Consider the following 17,372-nt stretch of genomic DNA (forward strand, 5'->3'; position numbering starts at 1 on the left):
CCACTCATCCGATTCCGACCCTTTTTAAAATTCCAATAGGCCTATATCGAGACAGGGTGGGGGAGTTGGGGAATAGGAGAGAGACGTAAAGAGAGGTGCTCTATTTCAATGCAACATGTGGCATTTGTAAATCTATAAGCATAATGCGTAAATTGAGGGAGATGAAGTCGCGTCGTTTGGGATTGCATAGGCCTAGATGTGAGCCGTATGGCTGGTGTAATGTTTTTTCGTTGAAACGATATGATATTTATTTATTGATTGATTATAAAGCGATCCGTTATCTTCAATGTACAGGGCGTATCAGACCCCCCCCCCCCCCCCCATCCGCTCTGAAATGCCTCTTTTGGAGTAGATAGTATAAAACTTCCATATATCGTAATAACAACGGACTGAGCCTTCTCTGTGTATGCTCCCCTCTACAACCCTACGTGACGAGGGGCAAATAAGCTTCCAGCTTTATGTCTCTACATCCAAGTAAATCCAAGTAAGTAAGTAAGTAAGTAAAAGAACTCCTCGATCCACTCACGTGTGAAGCCATATATACTGCCAGGAAGACAGGGCCCTGATTTCAAATAGGGGGTGCTGGTGTTTTTTTTTTCAGGAAATTGTCGTCAGAAAAAAAAAGAAAAGCCCCCGCCCCCTTCCAAAAAAGGGAGTAATTATTTCCTTCTTTGGGAGTAATAACAATAACCTTTTTTTTTCTTGTCAACTTAATTTTCAGGGGGTGCTACCTTTGGTAAATAGCATATACGCAGCATCCCTCAACCTGCAGGGCCATGCATGAAAATAACAATTAATTAATTAAACCTACATTATATACCCTTCAATAATAAGAAGAAAAAAAACCAAAGAAGATTATGACGTCTATAAATGACTGGCCTTTACATGTACAGTCCAAACTTAAACGTTATAAATTACTTACTGTTAGCAAAACGGAGATTAAAGTTTTCTTCAGAAATTGTTCTCTCCGTTTAAATATGATGTCGCATACCATCATTAGACCATGTAGACAGAATGCATTAATAGGATGTTCTAGGAACTCTTTGAAAGGAATGAACATAATAATAAAGGGGGCGTGGCGAAATAGATTGAAATACATAGGTCCTATTGCTTCTCGATGTTGCAACCGCTTGTCCTTTTCGCACGTGTTTTTTAACAATGTTGAGACAGGACTTTTTGGAAACACGATCGAAGAGATGTTGGTGATTGCGAAAGAACAATAATGACTCGATCCGCGCGCCGTCTTCTTCTCCTCGTAATTTCTTTTCCAAGCAGTCAAAATGTATTATGTTGAGGCTAATTTCTTTCAGAAAGGGCCTACTTAATGATATCTTCCATGAATGGTATTTCATAACTGATTCGGTGTCCAAACTTGTTAATTGCAATTTGATATTGCTACTAACTTTATTATGGTTCAAATTCAAATTCAAATTCATTTATTTCACTTCCATCAAACAAAAACAAATTGTATACCATATATAAAACATAAATATTTGTTTATGTTATAGCAAAAGTAAATGACAATGTCATTTGGAAAGACGGTTTTCCATGATACAGACTTAATTTTAAACAAAAATCGGACAATCACAGAGGCAACAGTGAAAGAAATTAAATTAGAGAATCACGTCTGAAAAACTAGACTATCCCATTGCGTCACTATTGAGCAACCACGGGGATTCCCCGGAGTTATTATGATCCTCTCCCGCCCATCATGCATTGCCCGTTGATAAGTACAATGACAGGCTAGGGCACAGTTTTCATTGTAGCTGTCAAACTTTGAGGAGAAAGGACCATCATGGCAGATCCCGAAGAATTTCCTGGTCGCATTACGCGACTTGACAAAAATTATGCGAACATTTCAGTAACGGGAAAGCCTGGAACTTCCCGCCTGGACACGTCCTCTGCTCGCCGCATCACAGGGTCGTACGTGGGAGACCTCCGTGACATCCTGGAACCCAATGCCCGACTGAAGGTTCGGGTTGTTCCCATGTCAGAGGAGGCGCTCTCCAAGATCCCTGATCGCATTCGGAATGCTGTCAGAAGGAATTCCCAATGGGAAGTAAAGTTTTTCAGGAAAGACGTCGAGCCAGCACCGCAGCCAAGCCGGTTCGACGCCCCAGAGAAGCATTTCACAGATCTCAGCTATTCCCTTAACATACCTCGGGATGCTATCGGCAGGATCATCTCGGCATTGCTGCAAGTCACGCAGATGCTCAACAACACAAGTCTTCAGAAGCTTCTCCCTCTTGTGAAATCGCATTTCAAAGTCAAGAATATCCCCAACATCGGCCAGCATTTAGCAGCAGAAAAGGATCTTGAAAGGATCGTCCTCTCATTTCCACAATATTTCACGATCTCATCAAGGCCCCCGGTCGTGAAGCGATCTTGTGGGTTCAGCGAGGAAGTTTTCAACCCAGCAGTCACCAAGAAAGCCCTTGAGATACAACCCGTTCGCACTAAGGGAAATAAAAGCAAACCTTCCGGAGCAACAGCCTCAGCAGCCAGTAGTCCTGTTGAAATAAAAGGTAGGCCTAAGCTTATTTCTTAAAGTGTACATGACCAAATTTATCTTCACACGTTTACAGAACGTCTGGAATAATAATTTAAAAAAATTATATCATCTACATTATGTACGGCATGGAAAGAGGGGGACAAAGAAAAAAGTGAGACAAAGAGTGAACATGGGAATTAAATGATTAGAGTACATAATACAGAAATTGTAAAAAGGGAAAGAAAAAAGGAAAATAAAACTAAATCACAGAAGATAACTCAGTCAACCAAATGACTTTAAAAAATGACAGAGAGTTTAAGCAAGAAGAAGGAAACGAAGAGAGTCCTTGTTGGTGTATGGTTTTGAAAGACAGGTGAATGCACGATGGAAAGTGTAAAGATGCAGCAAGGTTTAAAAAAGAAAGAAACCAAATCCTATAGTCAACGGACCGAATTTACAACAGATAAAGAGCGAAATGATAATATGATATAATGATAACAATAATAATCATAACAATCATACTTGCTTATTATAGTGCTACTTTCTATATCAGAAGTCTCTAAACGCTCGACAGTAATGCAGCATAATTACATTGGCTGTAACATGGGAGTTAGTAGATTCCTATCCATGACCAGGTATTCTCCTCACCTGGGTTGAGTGCAGCACGTGGGTAAACTTGCTGAAGGAATCGAACCCACGTCCCTCAGATTGAAAGGCGAGTGTCATAACCACTAGACCATGCACGACACCTCCTCATTATGCTAAGAATAATTATGCTATATTATTTTGTTGACGAAGTTACACTCCTCTCCTCTTCAATGTTGCTTATTTTCATCGCTCGCTGTGCTCGCTTGCTGGTATTTATTCAGATAAGGAAGTAAACAGATTTGGCAAGCCATGATGACATCTCAGATAGTGATCGTGTGATATAAACCTTCTTTTAAAAAGGCGCTTCAAAGAGATATTTTATAACATTATCTGAATTTCTCAACAAAATGAAAGTCTATTTAGATTTTTTTTCTTATGTTTTCATATCATTCATATCCTATATACAGTTTTCGTATCAACAAACATAAGGCGGTTGCGTTTTGGGGGCATGAATCATCATTAATGATCTATCATTGCATTTTTTTATGTTGCTGCTATCAATGATTTTTATATTTTCTCTGCAATCGCTCTCTGTATATTTTTTCATTGGAAATGTATTTTGTTCCGTGTATATTGAAATTAAGAATGTGTAAAAACATGTGCAATTATTTTTACTGCAATATATGTATTTTAATAAACCATGTATTATTTTGATTGATTGCTTGATTGTTATATTGATTGATTGATTGATTGGTCAATTGATTGATATTATTGATTGATTGATTGGTTGATTGATTGATTGATATTATTTATTTATTGATTAATTGATTGATTGATTGATTGATTGATTGATTGATTGATTGATTGATTGATTGGTTGATTGGTAATGTAACGTTTGTTAAGACCAAACGAATAATGTGGATTAAACGTTTGCTAGACGGAGGGAAAAGTTAGGGTTGGAAAGCGACCTTCGAATATTTTTTTAGCTCTTAAAGTGGTGGTCGCATCATATTTCTGTGTGATTATGATACGAGTAAAATGAATTTGAAAGGTATACCATTATTTTACATAGATCTGTTGAAGGCATGGCACGAATTGGATAAGTGTAGACATTTTGGAGGGAAAAGTAATCCCATTATTTTTAATAACAAGCGTATATGCCTCAATAATAAGACCTTTCTTTATATTGAATTATTTCAGAAAGGTATAGTTAAGGTATCGGATATAATAGTTGGAGGTCAATTAAGACCAGTTTCATACTGGTATAATCTGAAATTTTCAACTGAAAACTTGCTCAGAATTCAAAAGATATTTTCAGTAATAACAGAAGAGTGGATACAAGGTGATTTTATGGAAATGGATACAGACAACTTTGAAATTCAACTGATGATATGTGGGCATGTTCAGAAACTATGTGATGTAAAATCTAGACGAATATATGACCACTTCGTTGAACATTTTCAAATTGATTATGTATTTCATGTTACAGATGGGCAATCCGAATATGATCTGGGAATGGGGGAGCTGAAAGAAGTATTTCTGAGACTGAAATGTGCAATGCTATGCAATAAACACAGAGAATTTCAAGACAAACAATTGCATGGGGCTGTGTACACGAAAAGGGAACTTTTTAAATTTGGTTTTGAGACAGATAATTTGTGTTCCTTTTGTAAAAAAGAAGTTGAGTCCTACCAACATTTATTTTATATTGTCCTGAAGTTTATGGGAAGAGATGAGTAAAATATTTCAACTGAATGAACTTGGCAGTGACAGTTGGAAAACAATTTTCATGGGGATATCTGGAAATACTACAAGTTAGAGTAACTTTAATAAACTGTATTATATTCTTAATTAAGTATATTATTTTTAGTTCAAGAAAACAGGGAATATTGCCAACCTTACAGAAAGTGACACATTTGGTTAAAGAGTGTATAGAGATACGGAATATGAAATAGCGTTTAAAAAGGGGAAGCTGGGGTGCACTTAAGGAAATGGGAACAAATCAATGCATACCTTTCTTAATACTATGGATGTATTGGTTGCTTCATTTTGTTTCTGTTTTGTTTTGTTTATTTGTTCAAATACAGATAGTTGTACCAGAGCAGGATGCATCGTGTATGGGTGTACGTGTGTAGATGGATGTGTGAGTTTTGTGACGGGGAAGAGGGGGGGGGGGGGAGCTGTGGGTGGTGGTGAGTTGAAGTGAGCTTGTGTGAGTGTCTGGGGAGAGAGATGAGGGGGGAGGGGTATGCGGGTAAGGTGAGTGTGTAGGGACGTTTTAGGATAATAACCTTCCTCTAATTAACCTTTAAAATAATCTTTTATCATTTTTTATTCTTGTACAATTAATATGTGCATAAGAGATTATTTCTATTCTATTCAGGGAAAAAAAGTCATCTTTTACTAAAGTATGTTTTTTTATTTTGTCGATTGATATGGGTTTTCCCCTCTGCTTTCACATTGCTATAGAAGAGAAATTTGGCAGTTAAACTTCATTTGTAATCATTCTAAAATATTTGTAATCTCATTGATATTGATATATTTATTTTTTTTGTTTATTTATTGTATACATGCACATAATCTTTATGTATATGAATTGTGATTGTAAACTTATTGATTTGAAAGAGGAAGAAAATAAAATATTATTAAAAAAAAAAGTAACGTTGGTTTTTATTTTTCATAGATGTGCTGAAATGCACTCAAATCATCGAATCTGTGTCGGATTGTAACCGAGTTCTTGATCCGATTCTTGACAAGGCGAAGAGGGAGATCGTGGTCATTGGTCTCGATTGTGAAGGGGTAAGACTGGGTAAGTTGATCATTTATCATCACCTCTTATTTTCATTCTGATTCCATGGCCATACGCAGCAACATTTTGTATTGCCAATTACTTTTACAAAATTCTAGTAACCAAAATGTGCACTGCATAGTTGACCAGATAGGCCTACAATATAAATATATCTTATATTTATATTGTAGGCCTAACTGGTCAACTATACATGTATACTATATATATATGTGTGTGTGTGTGTGTGTCTGTGGGAGAAGTACCACATAATCACGGCCAAGAAAACAGCAATGATAATTCAAGAACAGAACTCATTTCAACCTGTAAACACAAGAAGAAATGTTTCCTTTCAGGTTATGGTTAACCATAGAACACCCCCCCCCCCCTATGTGTAAAACCCAATCCGCCCCAACATTACCCCCAATTCTCCTTATACTCAGTTTAAAGAAAATTGCTATTATCTGTTCACTGTAGTCATTTATCCCCCACTTTGTGTCTTTTGTTTGTTTGCTTGACTGCACTAGAGTTATTGTTCCCTTTAGCTGTACTTTAGTTCAACATTAAATTTGATTTAGTTGCTGATGAACCCTCAGGGGGAAACAGTCTGTACAACTAAAATCTAAGCAACTCGCTCCACCCTATTACTATATATATATATATATATATATATATACAGTATATTGTGAAAGAAATGGATGAAGAGAGCAATGGTAGGCGTAGCTGAAATTAATGTTCCCCAGAGCTATCTGCCCTTTGGAAAAATTGGTGATATATATAATTGGTAATATATATCTATATCTATATATATATATATATATTCGGTAGATATTCCACGTGTTGGAGTAATATTAAGAGAAACAAGGTTGAAACTTTCATGCTTTAATCCAACAAAATTTATTGAAGTCCATATATTTATATATATATATATATAGATATATATTACCGCCTCCATCAGAACGAAAGATTTGCTTATAGGACCATGTCTGTTTCTATTTACAATGACGTTAAAAACGTGAAAAAAAATATAAATCAAAGAGCTTTAACTTGAACTTGAATTAATCAATGTAAATTAGAATTGCAATACAAATTAATTCTAGTGAATAATGTAGCATGATATTTAGTATAATGTATATAAAGTAATGTTTGTAATTGATTAAACAGTTCAATGACTTACGTAATATTTCATTTGTAATGCACATACATGACATAGAGATCATTACATGATGCGTTATATATGAGTACCATAATAATAATATTATTATTATTATTGCTATTATTATAATAATTATTATTAATGTTGTTGTTATCATCATTATGATTATTATAATTATTAATATTATTATCATTATTATAATTATTATTGTTATTATTATTATTGTTGTTGCTGTTGTTTTTATTCTTATTGTGGTATGGAGTCAGATTCGCATGTGTGACTTTGTCATATAAAGATGGAATGTATCTGTTTGTGTGCAGGGACGTCCAAGGGATGCCTGACTCTTGTTCAGATCTCCACCTCGGACGGGAAAGCGTTCCTCTTCGATGCTTACAAGAATCCCAGTCTCCTTCAAGGAAATTCCAGTCTAAAGAAGATACTAGAAGACAACAATATATTGAAGGTGTGCTTAATATTTGAATGTTGAAACTCGAATAAAGGGGTGTGGTTCATTGATATATACTTGGCATCCTTGATTATTTGATTTGATTTGCTTTGAATATATTCTCATATCATGTTCACAATATAAATAACAGAATATCAGTACAATAGAAGGCAATCGATTTTAGTAATTCATATTACAGTGTGGCAATTAATTAAGTATATAGCAAAGAATGATGACAGTAGATTTATAACAATAAATGAGTGTAAAAAGCAGAGCTTGTAAAGTCTGCAGGCACCTTCATCATTTCCATTTTCAATTTAATTGATTCACTGTCTACCAAATCTTCTATTTTAATATTATTACATTTTCATCTTTCGTGGTAAGTTATCTATCCAAAGATGGCATTATACTTTGGCATGATTAGGGAATAAAGATGGTCATTTCAACATGGGTTAATGAAACATGCGCTTTTTAGATAGATTCCACATTGGTTAGTCGGGATCATAACGCCCCACGGTCTCCACGCATGTGACTTATGTTGCCCTGGGTCTAACAAAGTCAAAAGGATCGATGTGTCCAGCGTTATAAAAAAATGGGATGAAAGATTCCCCTATTTTTGCGATTTCTCCATTTTACAACGAGAGGTAGAAAAATTAGGGCGGGGGTCATTTCATATAAATACGTTGCATATGCCTAAGTTTACTCATGTTAGGTTATTATTTACCATTCTTTATCTCCTCTACCCATATATTATTGTAATTTTGTTTGACTCCGCGATACACTAGCGTTTACATAGAAAAATTATGTTTGTTATCATGGTTCAAAGTAACAACTTATCACATATTCTGGAATTTTTGTTTATTGAAATGATTGCTCGAGTTCGATTTTTTTAATGTTGATATTGCAACTGAGATAATCACCTTGCCCCTTCATTTTATTATTTGCTTTAGGTGATCCATGACTGCAAAAGTGACACATACTCGCTGCATCATGGGTTTGATGTAAAGCTTACGAACGTTTTTGACACTTCTGTAAGTAAATTTTTAAAGCGAAAATGGCGAAGCATCATTCAAATTACTGAGAAAAAAAGACAAAATCATCAAAATAATACCTTAATTCTTTGAAGATACATCAACTCTTAAAAAAATAATTTATGACTAGATAAATAGCCAGCTAAATCCAGCTACTGTACTTTTGTTGTCCTGAGAAATTACCATATTGTTATACTCAGATCTGATTACAAAGTAGTGAGATAAGTCTTTCAGCTGCATTGTCATTATTTAAGAATGTCATTTTTTTAAAGAAAAATTGAGAGACAGAAAACATGGAAAATGACGGGGCGGGAGAAAGCACTTCCTGGGCGCTGCTTGATTGTGTTTCTTTATCATTTTAGGTTCCACATACCTTCTACATAGTTATTTGGTTTCTTATTGCCGGGACCGTAAATAATTATCAATTTCGATAACTTATTTTACACCAAGCGATTGTGATCAAGTCTTTATCACTTTGCACTTCATTATTGCTCCATTTTACAATCTATCATTACCATTCAACAGTATGGCCTGAAGGCTTGAAGCCTGTAAAAAAGGTATAAAAACGTGGATATCTTTAACTATTTTCATCAAGATTGCGATGCGTACATTGATGGAGCAACTAAACAGGTGCCGATCCTACAGAGTCGGCTTCAACGCTCTTCATGAGCTACTCGGAGAAGGCGCTTCACACAAAGACGATGACTTCGTCAAGAAGATGCTGGAGACTCCTGACTTTTGGAAGATTCGACCGTTGACAGACGAGATGATCTACTACGCTTCATCGGACGCATTGGCTTTGGTTCCCAGCATTTACCTCAAAATCAATGGGTATGTTAAGCAAAAATGAATCAATGAACAATTTCAATTTGTAGCAACCTTAATGTTGTCTAGGCCTATTTGTTTTCATAAGATTATTTTGTATTCGCCTGGGGTTCAGGCTATATATGCCTCATCATGAGATCTTTGTGCAATAAATCACATACGGAAATTACATTGACACAATCTTATCAAGCCGGACTGATATAGAATGATCTTTTGTCGAAATGGAAATTACGACATTAATTTGAGCATTACGACAAAATACTTAAACTAAATAAAACAAACTTATTTGATAACGTAAACGAAAGATGTTTTTGACCAAAGATCCCGGAATAGGTATATCAATTATGTTTAAGAAGAAAGTAGTCCAGTTACTCAGTCAGCCCATTTGTTTCCATCACAGAATGCTGACACCACTTTGGCGGGAACTATTCACATGGTCCTGCAAAGACACCATGGAAAGTATCCAGAAACCCAAGCAACAGGGACATAGTCATGGTAACAGACAGGCAGCATCAAGAACCAGACCAGCTAGTTCACAAAGCCGACAGCAGAGAGCTGCATTTCTCTCTTACGGCGATGATTTCGATGACGATCCATTGTTTTAGAGAGTCGGTCTGATATTGATGACTTTTCTTTGTCCCACCTTTAATCACTGAATTCTCTTCGTATTCAATCTGGCGTTATTTTGGTTATAAAAATGCAAAAAAAAAATTACCTTAATGGTTTGAATATACCGAAGCATGAAGATATTTACAACAAGTAATGTATGCCCATGCCCCCCCCCCCAACAAAAAAAAAAGCCGACAGCAGAGGGCATTTCTCGTTTTCTGCGGCGATGATTTCTATGACGATCCATTTTATTAGAGTCGGTCTGATAGTTTTCTTTGTCTCACCTTTGAAAAAAAATAATTATCACTGAATTCTCTTCGTATTCAATCGGGCGTTATTTTGGTTATAAAAGTGCAAAAAAATATCTTAATGGTTTGAATATACCGAAGCATGAAAATATTTACAACAAGTAATGTATGCCCATGCCCCCCCCCCAAAAAAAAAAATGGCATAGGTAAGATTACCAGATGAGATGTTAGCTGGATGCAGCTTATATATCTGATCATAATTTTTTAACCACGTTCTAGTCAGAAATGGCTATATTATAGTAAATTATGACTAGACGATATGCAAATTTGACTAAAAAATTGTAATTATTATGCACCTAATTGAACCACTCTCATCAGAGAATCGTTGGTTTTTAGTAAAGGTTAATCTTCCGCACTCCGTGACAGGGCCCTGTGAACGATTTTTTTACAGGGGGTGCTGATTTAAATTAGATAAGCGAAAACAAAAAAGTTTCACTACAAAATGAAGGTCATTTTAGTCCCGAGAAATTAGACAAGAAAAAAAAGGTTTCACTGAAAAATGTAGGCTAATTTGGTTATATTTCTCCGTTTTGGCGCACCTACCAGACTTCCAGCGGGTGCTGCCTATAGCGAATAACACACAGCACCCCCCCCCCCCGGGGGGGGGAATCATGGGGTGCTTCAGCACCTCAAGCACCCCCGCTTCCCAGGGCCGTGCCCCGTAAAAGAGAATATATCGCATGCAAATTCTTACAGGATATATTGTACAATGTATATATTAAGTTTTAGTTTGAATTAAGGTTTTTATTCATGTATAATACAGAAAGAAAACTTAACGGTGTACGCAAAATATGAGTCCTAAAACAGAAAACATCAACAACACAAAATAAACAAATATGTCTAAAAATGATATCTGTGAAGGAAAGAAATTGAGATGATCGTTAGAGGGAACCAGAATGAATTTTAAGACTGATCCCGTTTTGTAGTAGTCTGATACAAATCTGCCGCTGCTGTTAGCAAAAGGACTCAAATTTATTAGTATGATAGTATAACGCCTTCATTATTTTAATAATTATCTTGAATGAGAACACTATGCTCCACACAAACCCAAAATGATTTTTGTTTTACTTTGTTACATTGATCAGCAATAGACCACAGAAGAACTTGCTTGAATATAGAAGAAATTAATTGAGAGCTTCAAACAAATAAGGAGGGGAAAATAAGATTTAAAGTTCAGGGTTTACTCAAGCATGAGATATACATGAATGTGCATTCTCGGTGAACTTCCAAACTTTCCTGTGAAATCGGTGTTAAAATAAATCTTGTATTTTTTTTTTCAACCTAAAACTTCATGTGTGACGGAATTAAGAAGAATTACTCAATAAGATTAGCTATTTTGTTGTAAATTTAAGGTTTTTTTTCATTTGAAGACATATTTTGGCTATTTAAGGAGAAACGTGCCTGGCGACTTAATGTTTGTTTATACTTTGTGGTGATTTAGGTCTATATCATTATCTGGGGAGTGTTTCATTAACATTTTCATCCAACAAGTTGTCAGATCTGACATCTTTCTCTGATGTTGATTGGCTGAGAGGTACTGTTACTATGGTAACTGTCGGATAAAATGCATATGGGACTTGTCGGATAAAACGTCCGACAAGTCCTTTCATGAAACGCCCCCCTGATCTAATTAACAATATTCTAAATTTATAGGCAATTTTCTATGTGTAATTAACCACACGCCACTTTCAGAATCATCAAAATTCGCCGTTTAGATATACATGTATAAATACGATAATACTTACCTGGCCGTGGGAGGACCATGCAGTCCGGTTGCTTTATTCAGGTTTAACACAAGTCATGTCTGTATAGACTGATACACATAATTATCATGAGAATTCCCAGACTCGTTTCCGAGCGGGCTTTCGTATTTAAAACGGTAAGTTTCACGTCTCGCGAGGAGTCGAAGTAATTATGGGGGGGGGGGGGGGGTTCGAGCAAGAAAATCCATTTCAAAATTGTCCAGTTTTCCTCCAAATTTTTTTTTATAGCAATATATAAATTAAATAGCATGCGTTGTCATTGTATTTGATTGTGATACCATTAATGCATCTCATTGTTGAGGCCGACAGAAGAAGTATGAACAAATAAATATTTGAAATTTTATCAAAATGAACTAACAATTTCTCTCGGGTCAATGTTATGGTTACCCTAAAGCATGGACCGATACACGGAGGATTATTTTATTGTTACTGGGGGTGCTGAGCATTGTCACAGCACCCCCAGTAACAATAGATAATCCTCCGTGGATAGGTCCATTCCCTAAAGCAAGTTCTAGCATCAAAGTGGCATGAAAATGTATTGTTGTATCAAATTTGCATTTTTAAAAAAGAATTATTGTCTTGTTAATTTCGTTTTTGTCTTCCGGGTGCATCATGGATTTTCATAAGATGAGAGATAATCTCATATTATGCCAAAATAAAATGGAATTGATAATTTTCTTTAAATTTTGATTTTATATACTTGTGTATATAGGTAAATTCAATTAAATTGTATATATATATTATCTTGACACATGTATTTCAATATTTCGTAATTTACATTGTCTACTATGACATTGGGTGATCTCAAGACCGGTGTTGGCCTTGGTGTTGGTGTTGAAATTTGGATTGCTTGATCCCCTAGCTCCAAAACTTATTCCGAGTTTGTAAAACTGATCCAGATCACATTATTGACATCTCAACAACTAGTGAGTGACTTTTCGGCCGGACCATCTTCATTTTATGTATGGTGTTATAATCGTGTAAAAAATGATCTAGCACCAACACCAAAAGGTCAACACTGAACTTGAAATTACCCATTGCAGTGTTATCGTGTGAATATCTTTATTCTGTGAATTTCAAAATGCCGTGATAGCTTAAAAGCACATATTGAGCAACATTTATTTTTTATGTGATCACTTGTAATTCATTAAGTGTCTTGAAAATAGAGAGAGAGCACGAACGCCAGGCAGAGAGAAAGTGTGAAAAATATGTACCCAATATTTCATCATAAAGTGTTTATTTTGTTGAGGAGATATATTATCATAAGTAAATTATCATTCATGTATGAATTTCCATTTTCAAGGGCATAAAATACCTAGACAAACGGAATCCTTAATGCATTCACATCTTTTTTTATGAAGAAATGAATCAAAAATATAATTCAGAAATGACATTGTATTGAGAGGAGTTACACTCTTAAAAACGTTGGGCAACATACGGTCCACACAACAATTGGTTAAAACTTTATCAAATTCTGAGTAGCTTTAAACCAATAATGTGTGCTTTTGGTGAAAACTACACAGTATTGGTTGAAAACTACCCAGAGTTGGATAATGTTTTAACCAATTGTTGTGTGGACCGTATGTTGCCCAACGTTTTTAAGAGTGTATACTTCAAGATAAATACACAGATTTCAGATGAAAAGGACGAAAGTGGATAAGGGGTAATAATCACTGAAAAGGTAAATGGGAGAAGGAAGCCTATAGAACATCATGAAAATACTGTGTAAAAAATAAGTTTGAGTGGGTTTTTTTTAGAGAAAGAATGCAATAAAAAATAATAAGCTATATAGGCTCGAGGATGAAGGGACAGAATTTACTTATTTTCTAAAATGAAGAAGTTAATAGTCACGATGGCTTATTTACTGCTTTCATTGCAATTTCATTGTTAATTATTAATGATTTTGAAGATAATTTAAAGCTTATATCGACTTTGGAGGCTAGCGTTTTTAGCATTTGTGTCAAAGGGCTTGGTTTTCTTTTATTCATCAAACCAGTACACTGTAGTGGGGTTTCCCATCTGGTTTTCCCCATGAGTTCATTGAAGATGGTATATCATTACTTTGGATAGTACAGATAAATCTAGTTCGACATTGCGCAATATCTTCCACTGCAGCAATGGTGGCGGTGGGGGTAAAATTGTTGATTTATTGAACTGTATTTTCCAACGTTTTCCTTGAATATTTGACCGATTTTAAGACAAAATTAATTCATTCATTAAAAAGGCACAATTCGCCAATTAACGGAATAGTACACAGTTTATTTTAAGTTATAACCCGACGTCGTTAATGTTAAAAGTACTATCCTATATATCATGAAATATTGTACATGCACACACTATGAGAAAAGAAAAGTATAAGATTGCAATGTAAATGCAACCCTGCAGTACCCTTTGGGTGCAAAGTTGCACCTTTTAGTTTAGGATGCATATTGAAACAAATCTGTGAGCTTTTGCTTCTTTTTATTTGCAGGAGTTTCTGCATTTTATTCATAAATCAATAACAAATGAAAAAAATTGATACAATAACAATGACATAAATGAGTACATTTTTGTGTGACAATAAAAATATAAATAATGTATAAGACTGAAAACTACATAAATAAAGCATGTAAAATAGTAAAGTGGGTACAAAATGCAGGGGCCAGCTATAATAAGCAGGTAACTGCTTGAAACAATAGCAGCCATGAGGGAGGGCTACATGGGAACCGTAATATGTTATAAATATAATTAGATAAAATGATGTCACGAAATAGAAAGTATGAAAGTTTAGATATTTAGTGGGGAGAGATAAGATAAAGTTTTTAAAAAGTGCGAGTGAGTGCTAGTGGGTGAGTGCAGGTGATACATTTAATAATACTTAGAAATAAGAAACTTTTTCAATGAAGCTTTAAAAGAAATAAGAGACGCGGACTGTTTAATGTTATGTGGCAAGGCATTCCAAATATCTGGACCATGGTGGCGAATTGTCTTATGAGTGAGTAATATTCTGGGGTTGGTTAAGTGGATATCTGTTGAATGACGCGTTGAATAAGTATGTATGTCTTTGTTATAGATGAAAAAATTGCGACATGGAATTGGAATGGTATTTGTAGAAAATTGAAACATAAGTATGGCTATTTGGTATGTGTTAATATCCTCAATTTTCAATGTCTTTAAGTTGTGAAATATTGGATTAGTATGTGCAATGTAATGTGAAAGTGTACAGATGCGAAGTGCTTTTTTTGAAGACGGAATATCGTTTCTTTTCTCGACTTACTTCTATACCCCCAAAACAATGCTGCAGTAAGATAAGTGGGATAAGATGAATGAATTGTAAAGCATAAATAATTATTTTTTTGAGATATAAAATTTCAATCTACAGTGCGTCTCAGAAAAAACTATACACTTTTGAAGTGGCTACCAAACAAAAAATATGTCACTATGGGGGAAAATACCTATATATATGAAAAGCCAATAACGTCAATTTTCAGATGACACCAAAAAGTTGGAAAACTATTAATGCTTGAGTGAGCACTATCCACTTAAACAAAGGGTATGGAAATTAAGCTGGGCAGGAATATGCCTTCCATTTTCTTTCAGTTTTTGAGATGCAAGTCCCTTGGAATTTGCAAAGTTGAGGGTGTTCTGATAAATCAATGATCAAGCATTATCAATTTAGGTTTTTAGAGCAAATTTCAAGAATTATTGAATTGAAATTTAATGCATGAGTGAACATGAATTTTTTTAATTTTTAACCTTTTCACATGGATCTCAGCAATGTGTTCATGGAAGGAATAGGACTTAGGTGGGGAAAGTAGGTTGGTGGGATAAGGGCCCACAGATCACTTAACCCCCTCTCTGTCTCTCTCTCTCTACCCCTTTCACCCCTCCTGAGAGACTAGCCTTTGCTAGGGTGATCAGGAATTAGCCTTTCACGTTTTTTTCAGAGGTGAGTCCTTTGGAACTTGCAAAGTTAAAGGTGTTATGCTAAATTACTGATGAATTGAGATCAGTTTTGGTTTCTTAAGCAAATTTCATGAGTTACTAAATTGAAATGTAATGCACGAGTAAACATAAATTAAAATTTTAGTGTAGCATTTTTAGTTTATTATGTGGATCTTTGCAAGTGTGCTTGTGAGAGCCAGAGTAATGTGATGGTACCTGTTACATGCAAGGGGGTGAGATAGGGTAAGACTGGGTTAAAAGGGCATTCTTCTTTGTGTTCTCTTACAAATTACAAATCATGTACTCACCCCCACCCTCCAACCCCTTCTTTCTCATGGATGGTATTCAAAACTTAAATGCCAAGTGACTAATGGTTAATGGGTATTTCTTTTCCGTTGAATGATTTTTAAGAACTTGACTTATTATGAAATAATTTATTAAAAAAGCTGAATGTTTGATAATTTATTGAAAAAGGTGAATATTTGATTGGTCACATTGATTCAGTTGATTTACTAACAAATTGTTGATTGAATGATTGATAGGTGAAAGTTGATGACCTAATTTTCAGAATTTATTATCAAATTGACAGTCCGCTCTGGACTTAATGCGTACATATAATAGCAATCAGTCTCAATCTCAACATGAGGGGGTAGGGACGGACCTGTAGAAGGGAGACCAAACGTTCTGTTGACCCCCTTTCCCATCAGCTTACTTCACATATTAAAGTCCTATCTTACCCCTATTCTCCTGACTCCAATGAACACACTGCTGAGATCCACATTGTAAAGTTAAAATGCTGCACTAAAAATTGCAATTTACGCTCATTCATGCATGAAATTTCAATTTGATAATTCATGAAATTTGCTCTAACAATTTAAATTGATAATGAATGACCATTAATTTATCACAACACCCTCAAGTTTGCAAGTTCCAAGGGAATCGCCTCTCAAAAACTGAAAAAAATCGAAAGGCTAATTCCTGCCCACCCTAATTTTCATACCCTTTGTTTAAGTGGGTAGTGCTCACTCAAGCATGAATAGTTTTCCAACTTTTTGGTGTCATCTAAAAGTTGACTTCATTGGCTTTCCATATATATAGGTATATTTCCCCCCAAAGTGACATATTTTTTGTTTGGTAGCCCTTTCAAAAGTGTATAGTTTTTTTTTAGACGCTCTGTATATAAGATCCCTATCCCTCTGGATGTCAACATACAAATATTGCGAATGTGATTGTTCCAAGTCAAATTTGAATCAATCAAAACACCTAAAAATTTGGTTTCTTGTTTTTCAGTGACGGGAATATCATCTATAAAAATGTTGTTATGAAACTTGTGTTTACTTTGAATGTTTTTAAAATGCATAAAATTTTTTTTGCTTATATTTAATGAGAGCTTATAGCTCTAAATCACATTGATAATTTCTTCAATTCTAAATTAAGGGTTGGAACA

The 17,372-nt window shown here is 35.1% G+C and overlaps 1 protein-coding gene across 1 annotated transcript; it reads left to right on the plus strand.

Annotated features, from left to right (window-relative positions):
• Positions 1-1,705: 1,705 nt before the first annotated feature.
• Positions 1,706-13,122, plus strand: LOC129278362 (uncharacterized). The gene is made up of 6 exons (XM_054914553.2): positions 1,706-2,525; positions 5,763-5,888; positions 7,341-7,483; positions 8,416-8,496; positions 9,092-9,327; positions 9,722-13,122. Exons 1-6 carry the CDS (start codon positions 1,796-1,798, stop codon positions 9,924-9,926), a joined length of 1,521 nt encoding a protein of 506 aa, XP_054770528.2. The 5' UTR covers positions 1,706-1,795; the 3' UTR covers positions 9,927-13,122.
• The last annotated feature ends 4,250 nt before the right edge of the window (positions 13,123-17,372 follow it).

This window comes from Lytechinus pictus, chromosome 15 (genome assembly GCF_037042905.1).
Source record: "Lytechinus pictus isolate F3 Inbred chromosome 15, Lp3.0, whole genome shotgun sequence".
Classification (NCBI taxonomy): domain Eukaryota; kingdom Metazoa; phylum Echinodermata; class Echinoidea; order Temnopleuroida; family Toxopneustidae; genus Lytechinus; species Lytechinus pictus.